Source organism: Triturus cristatus, chromosome 10, assembly GCF_964204655.1.
Source record: "Triturus cristatus chromosome 10, aTriCri1.1, whole genome shotgun sequence".
NCBI lineage: Eukaryota > Metazoa > Chordata > Amphibia > Caudata > Salamandridae > Triturus > Triturus cristatus.
The window spans coordinates 311,561,975-311,579,984 of NC_140593.1; the positions used below are offsets into that span (position 1 = coordinate 311,561,975).

The following is an 18,010-nucleotide window of genomic DNA, read 5'->3' on the forward strand; positions in this document are numbered from 1 at the left end:
GAGAAAGGCTGAAAGCGGCAAGGAACTGGGGAGTAAGCAGGCACATTGCTTATTGGGAGCGAGTGAGGCGTTGCTCATGGAGGCTGAGGGGGTGGTTTCCATGCCCACAGGCTGCCTGCTCTGTAACTCGGCTGCCTTCTACGGGGCGCCTTCCACTACTTTTCCCGGAGCCTTCAGCACTATTTCTCCTTTGAAAAACAAGAGTTGGGTGAGCCGCTCACAATAAAACCACGGAGACGGGCGCTATTGCTAAAGATGAAGCAAGCAGCACCTCTCAATCCTTAAAAAAGCATTTAATATTGAAAAAATTTAGTTGGGCAGCCCCACAGAATAAAAAGAAAGGCACCTGGCTAAAGCAGGAAAACACATGTATCCTGCTTTGTGGGAGAGCCTGTTGTGTCTGCAACAGCAGCGAGGAAAAAGTTACTAAAAATATATTGCCCGCCAACTGTAAATAAAACATACCGAGTAACAACATGTAAAGGGGGTGTACTTATGAGAGGTTACAACAGGAGAAAAGAAGGGAATACTAAGCCACCGTTTACAAAGGACAGTGACAGCAGCAAATTAAAAAGGTGGGCAGAGCTTAATACCCATATCCTGAATACTAATACAGATAATGGACGGAATACTGAACCAATCAAACATCCACCACCAGTCACAGGTCTGGGTTAAATCCTTTGTTTTTTGCACACCACGCCATTCCAGTGTAGGCCCAGCCATATGCAAATCAGTCTTGACTCTGCTCCATAAGGGAACAGTCCAGCTCGAACTGCCAGGCCAGGTCCTTGCTGGGTTTCAGGTGTTCACCCCTCATCAGCCAGGCTAGCTTGAATCTGGTGGCGTAGTGAGCAAGGGACCTATATCTGGGCATACCCTTCCCACTTAAGGCAACAAATGCAACAGCGCCTTTTGCCCTAAGTGGGATGGGTATGCCCAGACGTAGGTCCCTTGCTCGCTGTGCCACCAGATTCAAGCTACTAGGCCTTATCATGGAACGCCAAACCAACAAACTCACGGAATCCCAAAAGAAGTTTGACTATATATGGGGACATCTTGTGAGGTATCTCTCTGTGGGCATACCGTTATTCTCCTGCCACCTGCAAACAAGGGCGCTTCACCTGTTCCAGATTTGAGCCCCCCTTAGGATACCTCCCAACCCCATAGTTTAGACTGTCCATTACAATGGCTCTGTGGCCTTTCATCCAGTCCACCACTTACTAGTAGATATTGTTGATGCTTTATACATACAAGTCTCATTCTTTTCCTTTTGATTATAAGTTCTGTCCCTGAAATAGGGAAATCTGAAAGAGACACGTTGGTGATAGATTCCTTACCTTAGAATATCCCCAGGCGTCAAACTGGATCCGGAAAGTTTTTTCGTCAGCAGTACCCCTGCGCATCGGTAGGTGGCGTTGTGCATCTCCACGTCCGTCGCTAGCTTTGTATGCGCCGAGATGACGTCATGGAGACTACTTCGGCGCCACCCATGCGCGCTGACGTCAGTTCTTCCTTTTTCCGCGCCAGTAAGCACAGATCCGGTTAGAGCACGTACCTCAGTCACTTTTTGACTATCCTTTTGAGTCTTTTTGTCTCCTGTCAGTTGTCTACTCTCGTGCACGTAGGGATGCCTCGTTTTAAGTCTTGTGGGACCTGCCGTCGCAATATGTCGGTGGCAGACCTCCATGACGTCTGTCTCTACTGCCTGGAGGGCGACCACAACTCCCGGGCCTGTTTGGCCATGGCCCGAGGGCCCTGCGGGAGCGGCGCCGGAAGCTGTTTGAAGTCCGGCACTCGTCCCCGCGCTGCTCCCGGTCCAGGCGCCGCTCCAGAGAACGCTCGCGGGGCCATCATCACCATCATTCCTCCAGCTCCAAGTCTTCACCCTCGGATTCGGGTAAGAGATGGCACAAAAAAGTCGAAGGAGCGTTGTCGCTCTCCGACGTCCACCCGTCGGTCCCCGGATGCGGACGAGGGGAACAGGGGTTCTGCCCACCTTACCCAGGTCCGTCTCAGGTGCAAGAATTTCGTGCCACCTTGGACCGCCTGTTTAGGCCTCGGGCTCCCGCCGGTGCGCCCTCGGGCCCCGCGTCAGGATCCTGTTGAGCCGTCGGCTCCGGCCCCGGTGCCACAGGATCCTGCGCCTCTGGCCTCGGCGCCCCAGGGTCCCGCGCTGCTGGCTCCGGCCTCCGCGCCGCCCTCGGCTCCGCCTCCGGCGCCACAGTGGGTGCCATTGGTTCCGCCCCGGTTCTCGGACAATTTTGTCCCTACCTGGGATCCGCACTGGGACACAACGCCGGTTCAGCCCTGTCTGGCGCCGTTTGTTCCTGCCCTGCCGCCGCAGCCTGTCCCACATGCGGCGGAGGTGGAGGATGACTGGGAGGGGTCCGAGGACCCTCTTGCTAGTCAGCGTGACTCCGAGCAGGACTGGGCAGACGAGTTAGAAGAGGCCGGCAGCCTCCATCTCTCCTCTGACCCGGGGTTTGCCTCTCCTCCGCCTACCATGGAGGAGGGCGCTTTGTATACGATGGTGCTTCGTCGGACCGCTGAGGTCCTCCGCCTTGATCTCCCTACAGTGGTCCTAAAGACTAATCTCCTCACTGAGGTGCTCCAGACGGTGTCCACTTCGCCGGTGCCCCTGCTGCCGTTTAACAACGCCCTTACTAAAGTCTTACTGGGCACTTGGTCGCGGCCTGCCACGGGGGCCCTGGTGGATGAGAATGTCGCATGGTATAATCTTCTGGCGCCGGGTGACCCTGCCTTTCTGACCACTCATCCTACGCCTGAGAGCCTGGTCATCCAAGCTTCGACGTCCCAGAGTGCCTTTCCCATGGCTCCGCCGGATAAGGACTCCTAGAAGCTGGAGCAGTTCGGCAAGCGGCTGTTCTCTTCGGCCAGCTTAGGGCTGTGGTCGGTGAACACCGCTTGCCTCTTGGATCGCTATTCCCACGCGGTGTGGGATGCCGTTGCACAGGTGTTGCCTCAGTGTCCTGAGGAGGCCCAAGCTGTGCGGTCTCAGGCTGTTGCAGAGGGTAAGGATGCGGCTAAGTTCGCCGTTCGGTGTGGTTTGGACACCGCGGACTCACTAGGTAGAGCCATCTCTATGACTGTGGCGCTTCGACGACACGCCTGGTTGCCATCTACCGGGTTCTCACCAGATGTTCAAAGCTCACTCATGGACATGCCCTTTGATGGCACTCGTCTGTTTGGCGGTAAGGCGCTGGAGCGTTTTAAGGACACGCAAGCTACGGCCAAGTCCTTGGGTCTTTCCACGAAGAGCCCAGCCACTCCTGGTTTTCGTTCCTTTCCTGGTCAAGGCAGGTGCACCCAGGCATGTTCCTTCAGCAAGACTGGGCAGAGCCAGCCTCCGCGCGGCTGCGGCTTCCGCAGGGGCGGGTCTGGGAATCAGCGTGGGGGTCAGTCCACCTCCGCTGCTTCTACCTCCAAACCTTCCTAGTCCGAGCTTTGTGGAGCACCCCACGTCGGTGGGTGGCAGGATCCGCCTTCACCTTCCCCACTGGCACGCTATCACATCTGACAAGTGGGTGTTGCAGATCATCCGCAAGGGTTACTCCCTTCCCTTTCAGTCCAACCCTCCAGCCATGCCTCCTCAGTACCACCGCCTGTCGGGGGACCACTTGGCAACTCTCCAGCAGGAAGTTACGACCCTCTTGGCCAAGGGGGCCATCGAGTGCTTCCTGGGACGGAAGTAGGGAGTGGTTGTTATTCCCGCTATTTCCTGGTCCCCAAGAAGGAAAAAGGGGGTCTGCGTCCCATCTTGGACCAACGGAACCAAAGTTCAAAATGCTGGCTCAGGTCTTGGCTGCCCTTGACCCTGGAGACTGTATGGTAGCGTTGGACTTGCAGGACGCTTATTTTCACATCCCTGTCCTGCCGGCCCACTGGCGTTACCTGCGGTTCACCGTAGGCCCAGGGCATTTTCAGTTTGCCGTGCTCCCCTTCGGCCTTACCAGCGCCCCTCGGGTGTTCACGAAAGTGATGGCGGTAGTCGCAGCTCATCTGCGCCAGTCTTCCTCTACCTCAACGACTGGTTGTTGAAGGCGGGCTCGCCCCAGGCACTCGTCTCCCACCTCCAGACTACGGCCGACCTCCTGCATTTGCTGGGGTTCTCAATCAACGTGCTGAAGTCGCACCGGAGTCCCTCTCAGAAGCTCCCCTTCATTGGAGCGTTCTGGATTCGACGCGGTTTCGGGCTTATCCTCCCGAGCAGCGAGTCCGGGATATTCAGGCTATGATTCCGATCTTTCAGCCTCTATCCCGGGTTTCAGTCAGGATGACCCTCCGGTTCCTGGGCCTGATGGCCTCCTGCATCCTGTTAGTGCAACATGCCAGATGGCATATGCAGGCTCTGCAGTGGGATCTGAAGTTCCAGTGGGCGCAGCATCAGGGCAACCTGTCCGATTATGTCCAGATCTCAGAGGGCACTGCACGACAATTGCAGTGGTGGCTCACGAATCGCGATTTGGTCAGTGGCAGATCTCTCTCCCTTCCCCACCTGGAGCACACAGTGGTGACGGATGCATCCCTCCTGGGATGGGGAGGCCACTTGGGAGAGGCTGAGATCAGAGGACTCTGGTCTCTGGCGGAGTCCCGGCTCCATATCAACCTTTTAGAGCTTCGGGCGATCCGACTTGCACTGAAGGCATTCCTTCCCGTTGTCCGGGGAAGTGTGATGCAGGTGTTCACGGACAACACTACCACCGTGTGGTATTGCAACAAACAGGGCGGGGTGGGGTCATGGACCCAATGTCAGGAGGCTATGCGCCTCTGGACATGGCTGGAACATCAAGGCATTACCTTGGTGGTTCAACACCTGGCAGGTTCTCTGAACGCCAGGGCGGAAGAACTCAGCTGCCGGTGCTTGATGGATCAGGAATGGCGTCTGCTCGGACGTGCCGAAAGGTCTCTTTCTGCAGTGGGGAGAGCCTTGGTTAGATCTATTCGCCACCGAAGAGAACGCGCAATGTCATCAGTTCTGCACGTTGGAATTTCCAAGGCGGCACTCGCTCGGCGACGCTTTTCATCGCGAGTGGAGTTGCGGTCTGTTGTACTCCTTTCCGCCTATACCTCTTCTGCCCAGAATGCTGAAGAAGATTCGGCGCGACCGGGTCCAAGTCATCCTTGTGGCTCCGGATTGGGCACAAAGATACTGGTATCCCGAGCTACTCCGCATGACGATCGATCCCCCGATCCGTCTGCCTCTTCGGATCTTCAGCAGGGGATGGTCCTCCACCTGAACCTGTCCAGCCTCCACCTCCATGCGTGGAGATTAGGTGGCGACAGTTGACAGCTTTCGGTCTTCCTCCCAAAGTCTGTGATGTTATTCTGGCAGCCAGGCGTCCCTCCACTAAAACGTTATACGCCTGCAGGTGAAACAAGTTTGTGGCATGGTGCACAGCTAAGGCTGTGGATCCCCTTTCTGCCCCTCTTTCTGAGTTCCTTCTGTTCCTACTATCCTTGGCCCAGCAGGGCTCTGCTCTGGGCACTCTCAAAGGTCATCTTTCGGCTATCTCTGCCTTTCTACGGTTTCCAGATCAGCCTTCTCTTTTTAAGTCCCCGGTTGTTCACCGTTTCCTCAAAGGCATTACGCACATGTTTCCTCCGGTGCCTTTCATAATGCCTCAATGGGACTTGAATCTTGTCTTGACCTTTCTGATGTGCGCTCCTTTTGAGCTTCTTCATAACAGTCCTTTACGTCTTCTCACTCTCAAGACCGCTTTCCTGGTAGCTTTCACCTCTGCCAGAAGAGTGAGTGAGCTCCAGGCTTTCTTCTATACCTCCTTTTCTTTCTGTTCATCCGGACAAGGTGGTGTTAAGGACCCATCCTTCTTTTTTGCCAAAGGTTGTCACGCCCTTCAACATCAAGCAGACCATCACTTAGCCCACCTTCTTTCCGCCCCCGCATCCTTCGAGGGAGGAAGAGAGGCTCCACCCTCTGGACCCAAAACGTGCGCTCTCGTTCTATCTGACGCGTACACGACCGTTCCGGGTGGATGACCAACTCTTTGTTGGCTACGTGGGTGCAAGAAAAGGTCGGCCGTGCACAAACAGGCCATCTCTCGGTGGGTCGTTCTGTGCATCAAAGCCTGTTACTCCTCGGCTAAGAAGGAGCCTCAAGTGGGGCTGCGTGCCCATTCTACCAGGGCAACTGCAGCCACTACTGCCTTGGGACGTGACGTTCCCTTGCAGGACATTTGTCAGGCAGCTATGTGGGCCTCGCTGCACACGTTTACCAAGCATTACTGCCTTGACAGTCAAGTCCGGAGAGACGGCTTCTTTGGCTGTTCTGTTCTCTGTGACTTTCTGGTGTAATCTGTTTGCAGACCCACCACTGGGGTTGGTATTGCTGGGGTATCTATTCTAAGGTAAGTAATCTATCACTAACGTGTCTCTTTCAGATGCACAAGTTACTACTTGTGTAACGATATATCTGTAAGAGACATTAGTTGGTAATAGATTCCTTACCGCTCCACCCATCCTCCCCGTTCTGCGAACTGATTCTAAGGTTAAGGTCATCCCTTTCAGGGCCATAGTTTCATGGCACCAGTGGTCAGTTTCTTGCATGGCTCTGCATTCCTGGCGCGGATAGTCATGTACAGAACTGACGTCCGTGCGCATGGGTGGCGCCTAAGTAGTCTCCGTGATGTCATCTTCCTGACGCGCAGGGGTACTGCTGACGAAAAAACTTTCCGGATCCAGTCCGATGCCTGGGGATATTCTAAGGTAAGGAATCTATCACTAGCTAATGTCTCTTACAGATATATCATTACACAAGTAGTAACTTGTGCGTTAGGAAGGAAGGGGATTGTTAGCCTGTATTCTCTTCCTTTTGTATTGAATATCAAAACAGCATGGATCAATTGTAAATTATTGGTGGTCTTATGGAAGTAATCATATATGACTGTTCTGCACTATGGCACTGTCTTTGTATGTGGTTTCTAGGATGCTATATCGTCATTCTCTTTGTACCTTTATAAAAATAATAAGCACAAGTTTAGAAAAAAAGGACTTTGGGAGTTTTCTACTACCAAGACATGATAACCTCAAATGTACTTGTCCTGCCTTTTACATGCATTGCACCCTGCCCTCTAGGTTATACAGGGGGCACTTATATGTATGAAAAGGCAAGGTTGGGGTTTGGATAAAGAGTTGTTATGCCAGTTCGACATGGTAGTGTAAACTGCATACACAGCTTCTGCAATCGCATGGTTAAAGGGCTACTTAAGTGGGTGGCACTGTAAGTGCTGCATGCCCACTATTAGCATTAAATTTACACGCCCTGGGCACAATGGGTACCACTTTACTAGGGACTTGTAGGTAAATTAAATATGCCAATTGGGAATGAACCAATATTGCCATGTTTATGGGAGAGTGCACATGCACTTTATCCATGGTTAGCAGTGGTAATGTGCACAGAGTCGCAATACCAGCAAAATGGAGGGAGACGGGCAAAAAGTTGTGGGAAAAATATCCTTAGGCTGTCAGGTCTAACAGGATGTGTGATACTATTGGCACAATATTATATTCCTGCGTCTGCTGTTATTCAGGATAGCCTTCCCTCAACTCAGATGAACCTAATCAAATGATGGTGGGTTGATTAGGATGTAGGAGATTCCTCCTTAGGGCTTGGCAGTCACCTAGAAGATTTAGTTATGGCCTGTGAAGCTCTGTCCTAAGCCACCTGCGACTGTCTGTAACACAAGGTACGAGATCTTGTGTTAAGTGTACAGTACTCGGTGCTTACTGCAGGGCCTAAGCCTAGAACAGGATTCCTGAGGTCACTCTTCAGACCGTGGGAAAGTTGGGAAGTAGATTCTATGAGCATGTTCAGGACATAGTCTCCAAAATTGCTATGGGGGATTTGTCTGAGCTTAGTTCCTATTTCAATTAATAGATTTTTGCCAGGTTTAGCTGTTCCACAAAAATGTTTATTTGTGTCACTCTTCTGAGGGTTAAAATCTGTTAGTATTGAAAGCCCTCTTTTTATTTCTCTGACCCCTGTAGTGGCCATCTTTCCTTCATCGGGTGATAGTCCTATTACTATTTCGATACTCAGCTGGTATGAGATTTTGATATAGTTCTATGTTAGATTCCCTGATTTCCCACTCCTAGCTCTCATGGAGGGGGCAGATGGGACAGTCCTTTTTATCTCTCCTTGAAATCAAAATCAGTTTAAGACGGCCGCCCTGGGCACCAGGCAAAGCCCTAGGTTGACTAGAGGAGGGGCTACCCCACCAGGAAGTGCTGAAATGCCATCGAGGATAAGAGAAGTTGCCCATCGTCTTTCCTACAGTGAGTGACTGAGTTGTAGAACCTGCCAAACCTTCAATGCCTATTGTGCCAAGAGTGAGATTGTCCTCACATGGGTTGCTGAAGAGCTACTCTCCACACAGGCTTCCGAATCCCCTCCTCAGAGGAAGCCGGGGCCTGCGGTGTCTGATGGGCTTAACAGTATATTACTATACTAGTAATTTGAAGTTGAAAAACTTGTCACCTATTTCTCTTTTAGCCTATTTACTTTGATCTTTTTTTCATTTCAACTACTCTTTTCTTTGGGAAAACCTTGCACACTCTCCAAACGGCCTCCTGCTAAGATCAGAAGTTTGTGTTTACTGAAGTGTAGAGCTTTCTGGGCAGATCTTCATTTTTTTTTTTTTTTTTTTTTACTATGTCTGTTTCCGAAAACTGGGAAGAGCGTGTTCTTTTTCACAATTTTTCTTGGAAAAAATACATTTTATTACACATTTTGCTATTTTCTAGGGCAGGGCAACTCCAGGGGAACTAGAAGTCCCTAGTTTCCGTTACAGTTCTAACATATCGAGGGGGATGGGCTAGAGGTGGGAAGATACAAATGTGGCCTGGATATCTTTTTTTATGGGAAAATGATAAAATCTTAACCCCATACTACCCAAATTTAAAAAAACAGAATTCGAAAGACAGTCCGCACTTAAGGGTTTGGAATAATTTATCATTATTAAAGCCTTGGTAGCATAACATGCAAACGTGTATTAAAATTGCCAGAAAAATGGCCATCAATAATAATTATGTGCTCGACCCAACTTTTAACCTTTATTGTTTTTGTCATAATTCAACATCAACATACTATATTTAATGTCAAGTTTGCATCTTACATTTCAGCAGTCTAAAATTCATTTTGTCCACAGTAATTTTAATAATCAAGAAACTATTTTACTTGTTTTGTTCCAAAATGCCAATCTTTCTAACCTGTTGATGTTAGGAAGAATTACTTCTTAAAATCATGTAATCACTTTTCTGTTCCTAGAAATAAAACAAATACAGAGCGGGAAAGTGAAACCCAAGCGCTGCCAAATTTTAAGGAGAGGAAAAAAAAAGGGTACTGTGAGTGTTGTTTGAAAAAATATGAGGATTTGCAATCTGTAAGTATGGATCTGAAATTCATGATTTCTTTTTTAATAACATTAACTAAAATTTGTTTTAAGTTTTTGATTGAAACTGTTATATGCGGTGTAAACATCCAATAAAAGTCAAAAGGTAGAAAATTATACCAGTATACTATGTAATAAAGATTCATAATTTATATCACTAAATTTCAGTCATATTTGCAGAGGACGTGTTTTCTATTTAACCCCTTGCATGCCCGCCCCTTTCCCCGCCCAGTGCCACGCTTTGCATTAGCGGGCGGAGTTCATGACGAGCTGGACTCGTCATGGGCACAGCGCCACCGCAGCCCATGACGAGTCCAGCTCGTCATGGGCACTGAAGGGGTTAATTTATGTTTCATAGATGGGTGCAGACCAGTTAATATTTTCAGTCAAAAGACACACAATTGATGGACGGAATGGAGAACAAATCAAAACATTCACCCCCAGTCAAGAGATCTGGGTTTTAAAGCCATCATTCTTTTGCTCACCATGCCACCCCAGTTTAGACCAGGCCATATGCAAATCAGTCTTGACCCTGTGCCTCATGGGAACAGTCCAGCCCGAATTGCCAAGTCGGGTCCTCCCTGGACCGGTAACAAGCATCCTAGGACCGGTTTAGGGATCTCACCCCTCTTCAGCCAGTATAGCTTGATTCCAGTGGTACAGTGAGCCCAGGACCCACATCTGAGCATACCTGGCACACTTAGGGCGAGAACGCAAAAGACACACAATTGTTGGACGGAATGCAGAACAAATCAAAACATTCACCTCCAGTCAAGAGATCTGGGTTAAATCCATCATTCTTTTGCTCACCATGCCACCCCAGTTTAGACCTGGTCATATGCAAATCAGTCTTGACCCTGTGCCTCATGAGAACAGTCCAGCCCGAACTGCCAAGCCAGGTCCTTCTGGACCGGAAACAAGCATCCTAGGACCGGTTTCGGGGTTTCACCCCTCTCCAGCCAGGATAGCTCCCTAGCTCACTTTGCCACTGGATTCCAGCTAGCCTGGCTGATGATGGCTGATTAGCCAGAAACCGATCCCAGGATGCTTGTTTCTGGTACTGGGAAGACATGGCTTGGCAGTTCGGGCTGGACTGTTCCCATGAGGCACAGGGTCAGACTGATTTGCATTTAGCCATGTCTGAACTGGGGTGGCGGAGTGTGCTAAAGAATGATGATGGATTAAACCCAGATCCGTTGACTGGGGGCGAGTGCTTGCAATGTTCAACACTCCGTCCATCAGCCCCTTTGGTTTTGCAATATTTTCAGTCAGGCACTATCTTACTTCAATCAACAATGTTCTTACATTGGTTTGCAACTCTATTTTGTATCCCCATGCAAAACATATATACTAAGAGGCCAAATTATGCTGGATTGATTACTTCGCAGTTTTTTTACACCATATTCAAATCATTGGTCCTATTTCTTCCTTTGAAATACCTTAATGAAAGGCTCCCCTTATGACATGGAAGTCTGTGTTTCGGGACTCCAGTCTCCTTCATCAGATCAAACTTCATAAGGCTGCCCACAATACCATCAAAAGAGATGGTTATCCAACCCTGTCTACAATGAAATAAGAAAAAGTGAATTGTGAAATATATAATAACCAAACAACAAAAAAAGAACTGTGCCCATTGAGACTGTCCTCCTATATCTACATTTTCAATCTATATTGCATTTATATATCAGCTTGTTTTCTCACTTGTCATAAAAACAACTTTTATGGTTGCTATGAGTTATTGTTTTCATAGCCATTACTTACAGTAATATCATGTTCTGAGCATACCTAAATGTGTTAACCTATTTAGATCAGTTATTTTCCCTGTCGTTTGGTGCTACGTAGTGTGCCCGCAACTTACATTTACAATGAAGTGAATGCTCCTCTTTCATAGGAATAATTAATTTTGATAGTTCACAACATAGTATTTTTTTCAATCTTTGACTTCATAAATATCCAATTAGTTGTTTTTGTTTTAGCCTCATTTCCGGTTTATCGTCTCTACTTGAAGCCTGCGCTTACCACGTTCATGCAAATGCCAAAGCCATATTAAGAGAAAGCTAATTTCTAAGTAACATGTTTTTTAACTGTTGATCCTTATGATATTTTGGGTAAGCAATAAAATCTTTCAATAGCTGTAGCATACCGTTGTACGTTCTTTTTGCAGCATGGTCGCAGAGCCTACACCTCCTGGATTCCCTACCATTATCCGCTCTTAATTTTTCCATGCTTTTCTTTTTTTATTTGCTTAATGCTCTGGTATTTCCAGAATCTCGTGTTTCCTTTTCATACCTTTGGTTCTCTCAGCTGGCTTTTCCCTTCTTGATAGCTTTCTCTTTCACACCTCCACATAATTTTTTTTTCTCTTTAATCTTTCCTGATTCTCGCATACTCTCCTCTGTCAGGTGCTGTTCTGCTCTTGAAGTTCCTCTTTTTCCTCACGTACATGTTATTCTCTGTTCCCACCCTTTTCAGAGTGTGACGGATACAGCTGCACCCCTCATTTTACTGAGATCAGGAATTAAACTTCCAATCGGCCTTGTCCATTTTTGAGGGGCTTGTATAGCTAATATTTTAGCAGGTCTCACCTTTATCTGTCAGAGGCCTTACACGCTGAGAAACAGTTTAATGGCTGCCCTGCCCTATTATGACTTTGAAGTTTCTGTGTAAGGACCTCTTTCAAAATAGAATAACTTAGTAGTACTTCCTTAATGCATCACAAATTAGACAAAGCTTGCTCTTTGACCACGAAAGAGAGTAATTTTAAATGGTGTTTGTCTAGAATATGTAGGGTCTTGTCTATAATGCATCTGTCACATTAGCAGTTAATTAATGGATGGAGCAACAACTCAAATAGCAATAGAACAGAGTGTATTGAGCCATAGTGATTGTTCCCCTTGTTGAAAATGTAACCTAAAAAGCAAATGCTTCCAATTCCCACAGAGGAATACACTAGAATTGCACAGAGGTTGACTATTACTCTTGCAATAGAATGTTTTGTTTTATACTAACGTAATTTTCAGAAACACTAATAATTCACATCAATATCTGTCAGTATGACTTAAAAAGATGTCCCTATGTATTACAAGTTTATCACAAACATTTCAATTTATTTCAGGTGTCTTTGATTATTTGGCCCCTTTGCTGGTAAGGTTCTCGTGTTGCCTTATAAATGGTGACATCAGCATTTGGATTGCCAGACACCTGTACCTGATACTCCTAACTTACTTGGTTTTTGCTCTATTTCTCTCAAGACGTGGATTGTCCCACCCAAAATATACAGTGACACATTATACCTACTATTTTCTATACCTGATCTTGGGTACTACCTCGATTTCTCTACTTTGGTTTGGTCAGACCACTTTATTTAACCATTCAAATGAAAATTCCAGTTGCCCTCCCTGTCTCATACTCCCACCCACTGTCCTGGTCCTAAAAAGACTCTTGTATAGAGTTAAGCTCTCAGACCATGAGGCCTTGCTTGTCTGCAATCTACCTTCCTTCGGCCTACCCATATTGGAGGCAGTGAAGCAGACTAATTCCCCTACAACTGTTTCTCTGGGTTCACTTATGCCTTTGAAGCCTTTAAACAGCCATTGATACCTGCCTCCCCCGTCTTAGTTTAATCTTGAACGTTGCTGATAAAGCCAGTGCAAGCATTACTCTCCTTCCTCTGGCTCTGTTTATAATGTCATTAGATAACAAATTCGATCTGGTGGTGCAGTATTTTAAACCCTCCACATCAACTGTGTCTCCTCTTCATGTTTTTAACATATTCGTCTGCTCTGCAGAATCACTACACTTTTGCATCTACCATCTCACGAAACAGTGGTCTTCCATCATTCTCTCGCATTTAGACTACTGTGATTCTCTCTAGATGGGTCTAAATGCATCTTCAATTGCTAGATTGTCAAGAATCTGAATATGGAGTTCGTTATCTTTCAGTTCCCTCTAATCTTTGTTCCCATCATGTTTCCCTGTCTTGGCATTCCATCTCTTGTCGCATAAAGCTAAAATTTCTTAACAGGGTTTTTTTTAGACCTGCTACTACTCTATACCCAAGTTCTTCCTCCAACCATCTCCTTGTGTCAACCATCTCCTTGTGGTCCTTACGATAAGTCATAATCCTTCAGGTGGTCGTTCTTTTTCTTTTTTGACAACCAAAGTCTGGAATGCTATACTCAGATCTGCACTTGATTTACAATGAAAGACCTTAAAGACTCCTCTTTTAATATCCGTCATGCCTCCTTTTCTTTTTTCTTTTTTTTTAGATCGAGCTTAGCAGCACACATGCGCTGCGAGGCATGCTGTAATCACTTCTATGGGCTATGGACACGTCCTCGCTGCTGATTGGTTAAAATGTTTGGCCTTCCGAAAGGCGTGTTTCTGTATGGTTGCTCATAGTTATATGTCCCACTTTCTTGTGTCTTGCTCCTCCCCAGAAGTATTGGCATATTACCTGTATCCTCATCCTGTAGCCCATTTCCCTTTGTTTTTGCCCTTTTTTTTTTTTTTTTAGAATACTAACCCTCGCGCTCCACGGGGCTGTGTGGTTCTATGTAACCCACATCCGTATTTCCCTCTCTTGCGCCTGCGGTCTCTGCCCCCTCACACCCCTCTAATTTCCTTACTCCTCTGTTTCATCCATGTTTCTCTCCCCGCCCTCATGTTGCTTCAACCCTTTCTGGTCCGACCCGCCCTGTGCGCGCACACAGCATCACCTCCCGCCAGTCGTTTTGGAGGCCACACTTTTCACCTTCATCCCCTGGTAGGCTCTGATGCTGTTCTGCAGAAGGTACTAAGTTAGTAAGAAGGAGAGCGCTTTGATCTTGTACACTGCCTGCACCCCTTCCCCTCTGATCACTTCAGCTGCTCCCTCTTTCCCGTTCAAAAGAATAGCAACAGGCAGTAGGGCTGCATCTTATTATAGTTGAACATGCAGCTTAGCTGGATCAAGCTCCTTCTGCAGAGCTCCATGTACAGCACAATAGCTTTGTCGTCACGCTTGACTGCATCAGCCTGTTATCCATCTAAAGTTACAACAAGCATTGGCATAGCCAATAGGTCTCGCCTTTGGGGCCTTATAAGTGTTTAGCCATGCAACAGTTGATGGTGTTGCACCAAGGATATTGTGCTGCATAACTAAATACTTATAAGGTCCCAAAGGCGAGACCTATTGGCTATGCCAATGCTTGGTCTAATCTAATCAAACATGGTTGATTTATTGCAACTACGAATATTTTTTATTGCATGTAGCTTGGACCTCTGTTAAATCCTCTATTAGCCTGAGTAATGTGTATCATGTGCACTCTTCACACTTAAGTGGCTATATGAGCAGGGCCACTGAAATTATGAGGCAGGGGACAGACAAATTATACAGCAGTGTTGAGAAAATTATGCAACAATAAAAGGCATTATGTGGAATATTTTGTGATTGTATTTCTTCGCTATTTTGTCATTGTTGCACTTGTTAGCACTATCTGGGCATTAGTTGCACCTCACTAGCACCAGTTTTACATCAAAATATAGCAATAAACTACAGAAGGTTGACTAGTCAACCTTTCCAGAGGTCCTTCCGCTGCGCAGCACCATGTTTTGCTGCATTTTTCCTAACTTTTGAACCGTTTGAGCTAGGATTACATTTTTTGTTTTGTTAAAATCTGCATATTATGCGGCAGATGAAGGATTATGTGGCAAATCTCTAGTTATGTGAAAATCGCCACGCAATTGCATAATTCCAGTGGCCATGTATGTGGACAAGCCACAGCCCATATAACGCAAAATCTGCATGTCTACCTTGCAATCACAACCATATGTCAGCTAGGTAAAGCCAAGTAAGTAATTTATGTTGACCATTCCTTGGCCCGCTAAACTGCTGATAAACTATTAAATAATGAATGATAAAGTTTTGATACAAAAATAGTCAGTCGTAGGCCTGTCAGTGCAAGGAACGCTTAAAAAACACAATGGATTTAGGCCCAGATCTCTGTACTGGGGTGAATGTATGACATTGTTATGCATTCTGTCCATCAATAGTTCTTTTTGCATTTATCACCCCGAGTGGAACGGGTATGCTCAGACGTGAGTCCCGTGCTCTCCATGCCACTGGAATCAAGCTATCCTGGCTGAAGAGGGGTGAAACCCCGAAACCGGTCCTAGGATGCTTGTTTCCAGTCCAGAGAGTACCTGGCCTGGCAGTTCGGGCTGGACTGTTCCCATGGGGCACAGGGTCAAGACTGATTTGCATATGCCTGGGTCCAAACTGGAATGGCATGGTGAGCAAAAAAACGATGGATTTAGGCCCAGATCTCTGTACTGGGGTGGATGTATGACATTGTTCTGCATTTTTGCCATCAATAGTTCTTTTTGCAGGAACGCTTAATTTATAATTGCGTCTAATGATAGCTATGGTCATACATTGACTAGTACGATAACAAGAAGTAAACATTGATTTTTCTACAACTCTCATAAAAGTTGCCGGATGGTTATATAAACGGGCACTAGTTTCATATATTGGAGTGTGTTCTAAAGTCACGGGAAGAGCCAGGCCCTTCTAAGGCCCACTCTTAATAGTGATCCCACGCTTTTTCCAGGGATAGGACTGCATTAAAGCAGTGCATTTAACGGCTCCGATGCCAACCACCGCCTGCAATGTTAATCAAAGAAAACTCAGGCGTTAGCTTTGCCTAAAGCTATCCTTTAAATTACGTGTCTAAAGATTAAATAATTGGGTGGGTTTTATAAAATGTGCTTCGGTCCATATGCAATTTACGAAACGGCCACAACAGTTGAATTATGTCAAAATATGCGTTTTTGCTAATGTCAACTAAAGTTTGATGACCCGGCATACAAAATATGGGGGAGTCACACAAAGTAACACAAATTATGCCCCAGAGACTGTGGATAGAAATTGTACAGCTGGGGATTCGGAGACTGCGCCACCTCACGCAAAGTGCAGATTGTAATTAGGGAGTTCTATAATTTAAGATTGCATGTAGTCCTTAGGCAAAAAGTGAGAGTTACCAAGGAGGAGCATGGCATGGAGAGAAGCATGGTATGGGGAGAAGCATGGGAAGGAGCACTGCATGAGAGAAGCACGGCCTGGGGAAAAGCATGGCATGAGGAGGAGCTCGGGATGATTGAGGGGCTTGGCATGGGGAAGAGCTTTGCATGGGGGAGGAGCAAGGGATGGAGTAGAACCAGGGAGGGAGAGGCAGACAGAGTCAGATATAGAGACGGAGGAAGAGAAGGGGAGGGAGAGGCATCAGTGAAGAGAAACACTCTTGATCTAATTCTTTGAACACACTTTGTCAAACTGCATGTCTCTGAAGACCAGCTAGGCAGAACATAACCCCCGCTGTTCCCTGTAGCGCCTTTACATTCTGCGAATAAAGCACTGTGAACATTGCGCGTCATGTCTGATTGCATCCTCATTGTGGCTTGCTCCCCACCTTATTTTGCTGCACTGGACAATCATTAGAAGTAAATGCAATTAAATTCCGTCAGAGGCCCACCAGCCATTCCCTGACAGAACATAACAAATAGCCTTATTTGTGATAACATGCAACATGAAGGGATACACTGAACAAAAATAATTAACGTCTTCGGAATTACAAACTGCTCAATGAATAGAGTTTAAATGAAGTACTGTACATAATACACAATACACACTGCAATGTCATTAATATAATTTAAGTTGTTTGGTAGGACCAGGAGACGTGTCTGCGTGGAACAGACAGCGCAGTTTGCAGTTGTATAAATGCGAAGGGTTGACGATGGATGGACGCTGCAGAGCAACAGAACGTGCGCTGAACAGATCTGAGCATCACAATATAACACAGGGAGTGTATGGGCAATTCACACAGGCTGGAATAGGAAGCCATGGTCACAAAAGCGCTAAGATAACGAACACCAGAGAAAGCTAACAAAGAAACACATTTAACAAGCATTGGCCGCGTGGCTCACTGAGAACATCAAAGCGGCCAAAAGGGGAGAAAGGAGGGGGTGAGTGCAAGCTGAGGTGACAAGAAGGGCTGGGCAAGAAGGGAGGGAGCAATGCCAGCAGCAGAGGAGCCTGATCAAAGCTGGCGAAAAGGGAGGGGGAGAAGGGAGTGCGAGCAGCAGCTGTGCACGTCATCGTGCACTCAAGCTTCAGGCCTGCAAAACCATGTGGGTAGCACTTTGAAAACCCGTATACTAAATGCTCTCCGAGCAGCGCATGCGTGCTGGTTCAGCGAGACCTAAAAAGCATTAGATCCACTGAGACGGATGTTTCACAAATATGCAGGTCTTCTCAAAAACTTATATAAACGACTGTTGTTTATATAAAAGACAGAGGCGCATTACTGCTGTTTTACCTCCCAACCCCACACCACCAAGAGCAGAGAGACTGGCCCTCAGTCAGGGTAGCATTACCCAACACTAGGTGGACGTGGATGATGTAAAGTCTGGCAATAGACTGCACTGCTGCCAAATCGCCTTGTGTCTCTCATGACCACTTCAGCCTGCCTTCGTTCTGCACACAAAAACTATCTGCATGCAGGGACTTTTCAAATCCATGCATGTACCTCTAAAACAAAACAGCA

The 18,010-nt window shown here is 47.1% G+C and overlaps 1 protein-coding gene across 4 annotated transcripts in view; it reads left to right on the forward strand.

Moving 5' to 3' along the window:
* The window catches only part of DBF4 (DBF4-CDC7 kinase regulatory subunit), a 157,747-nt gene that overhangs the window by 98,039 nt on the left and 41,698 nt on the right, over window positions 1-18,010 (forward strand). For all 4 annotated transcript variants that reach the window (XM_085631321.1, XM_085631322.1, XM_085631318.1 and 1 more), the window contains exon 10: window positions 9,305-9,419. In XM_085631321.1, coding sequence (XP_085487447.1) covers window positions 9,305-9,419 — 115 coding nt within the window. The remainder of the gene's footprint in view (window positions 1-9,304; window positions 9,420-18,010) is intronic.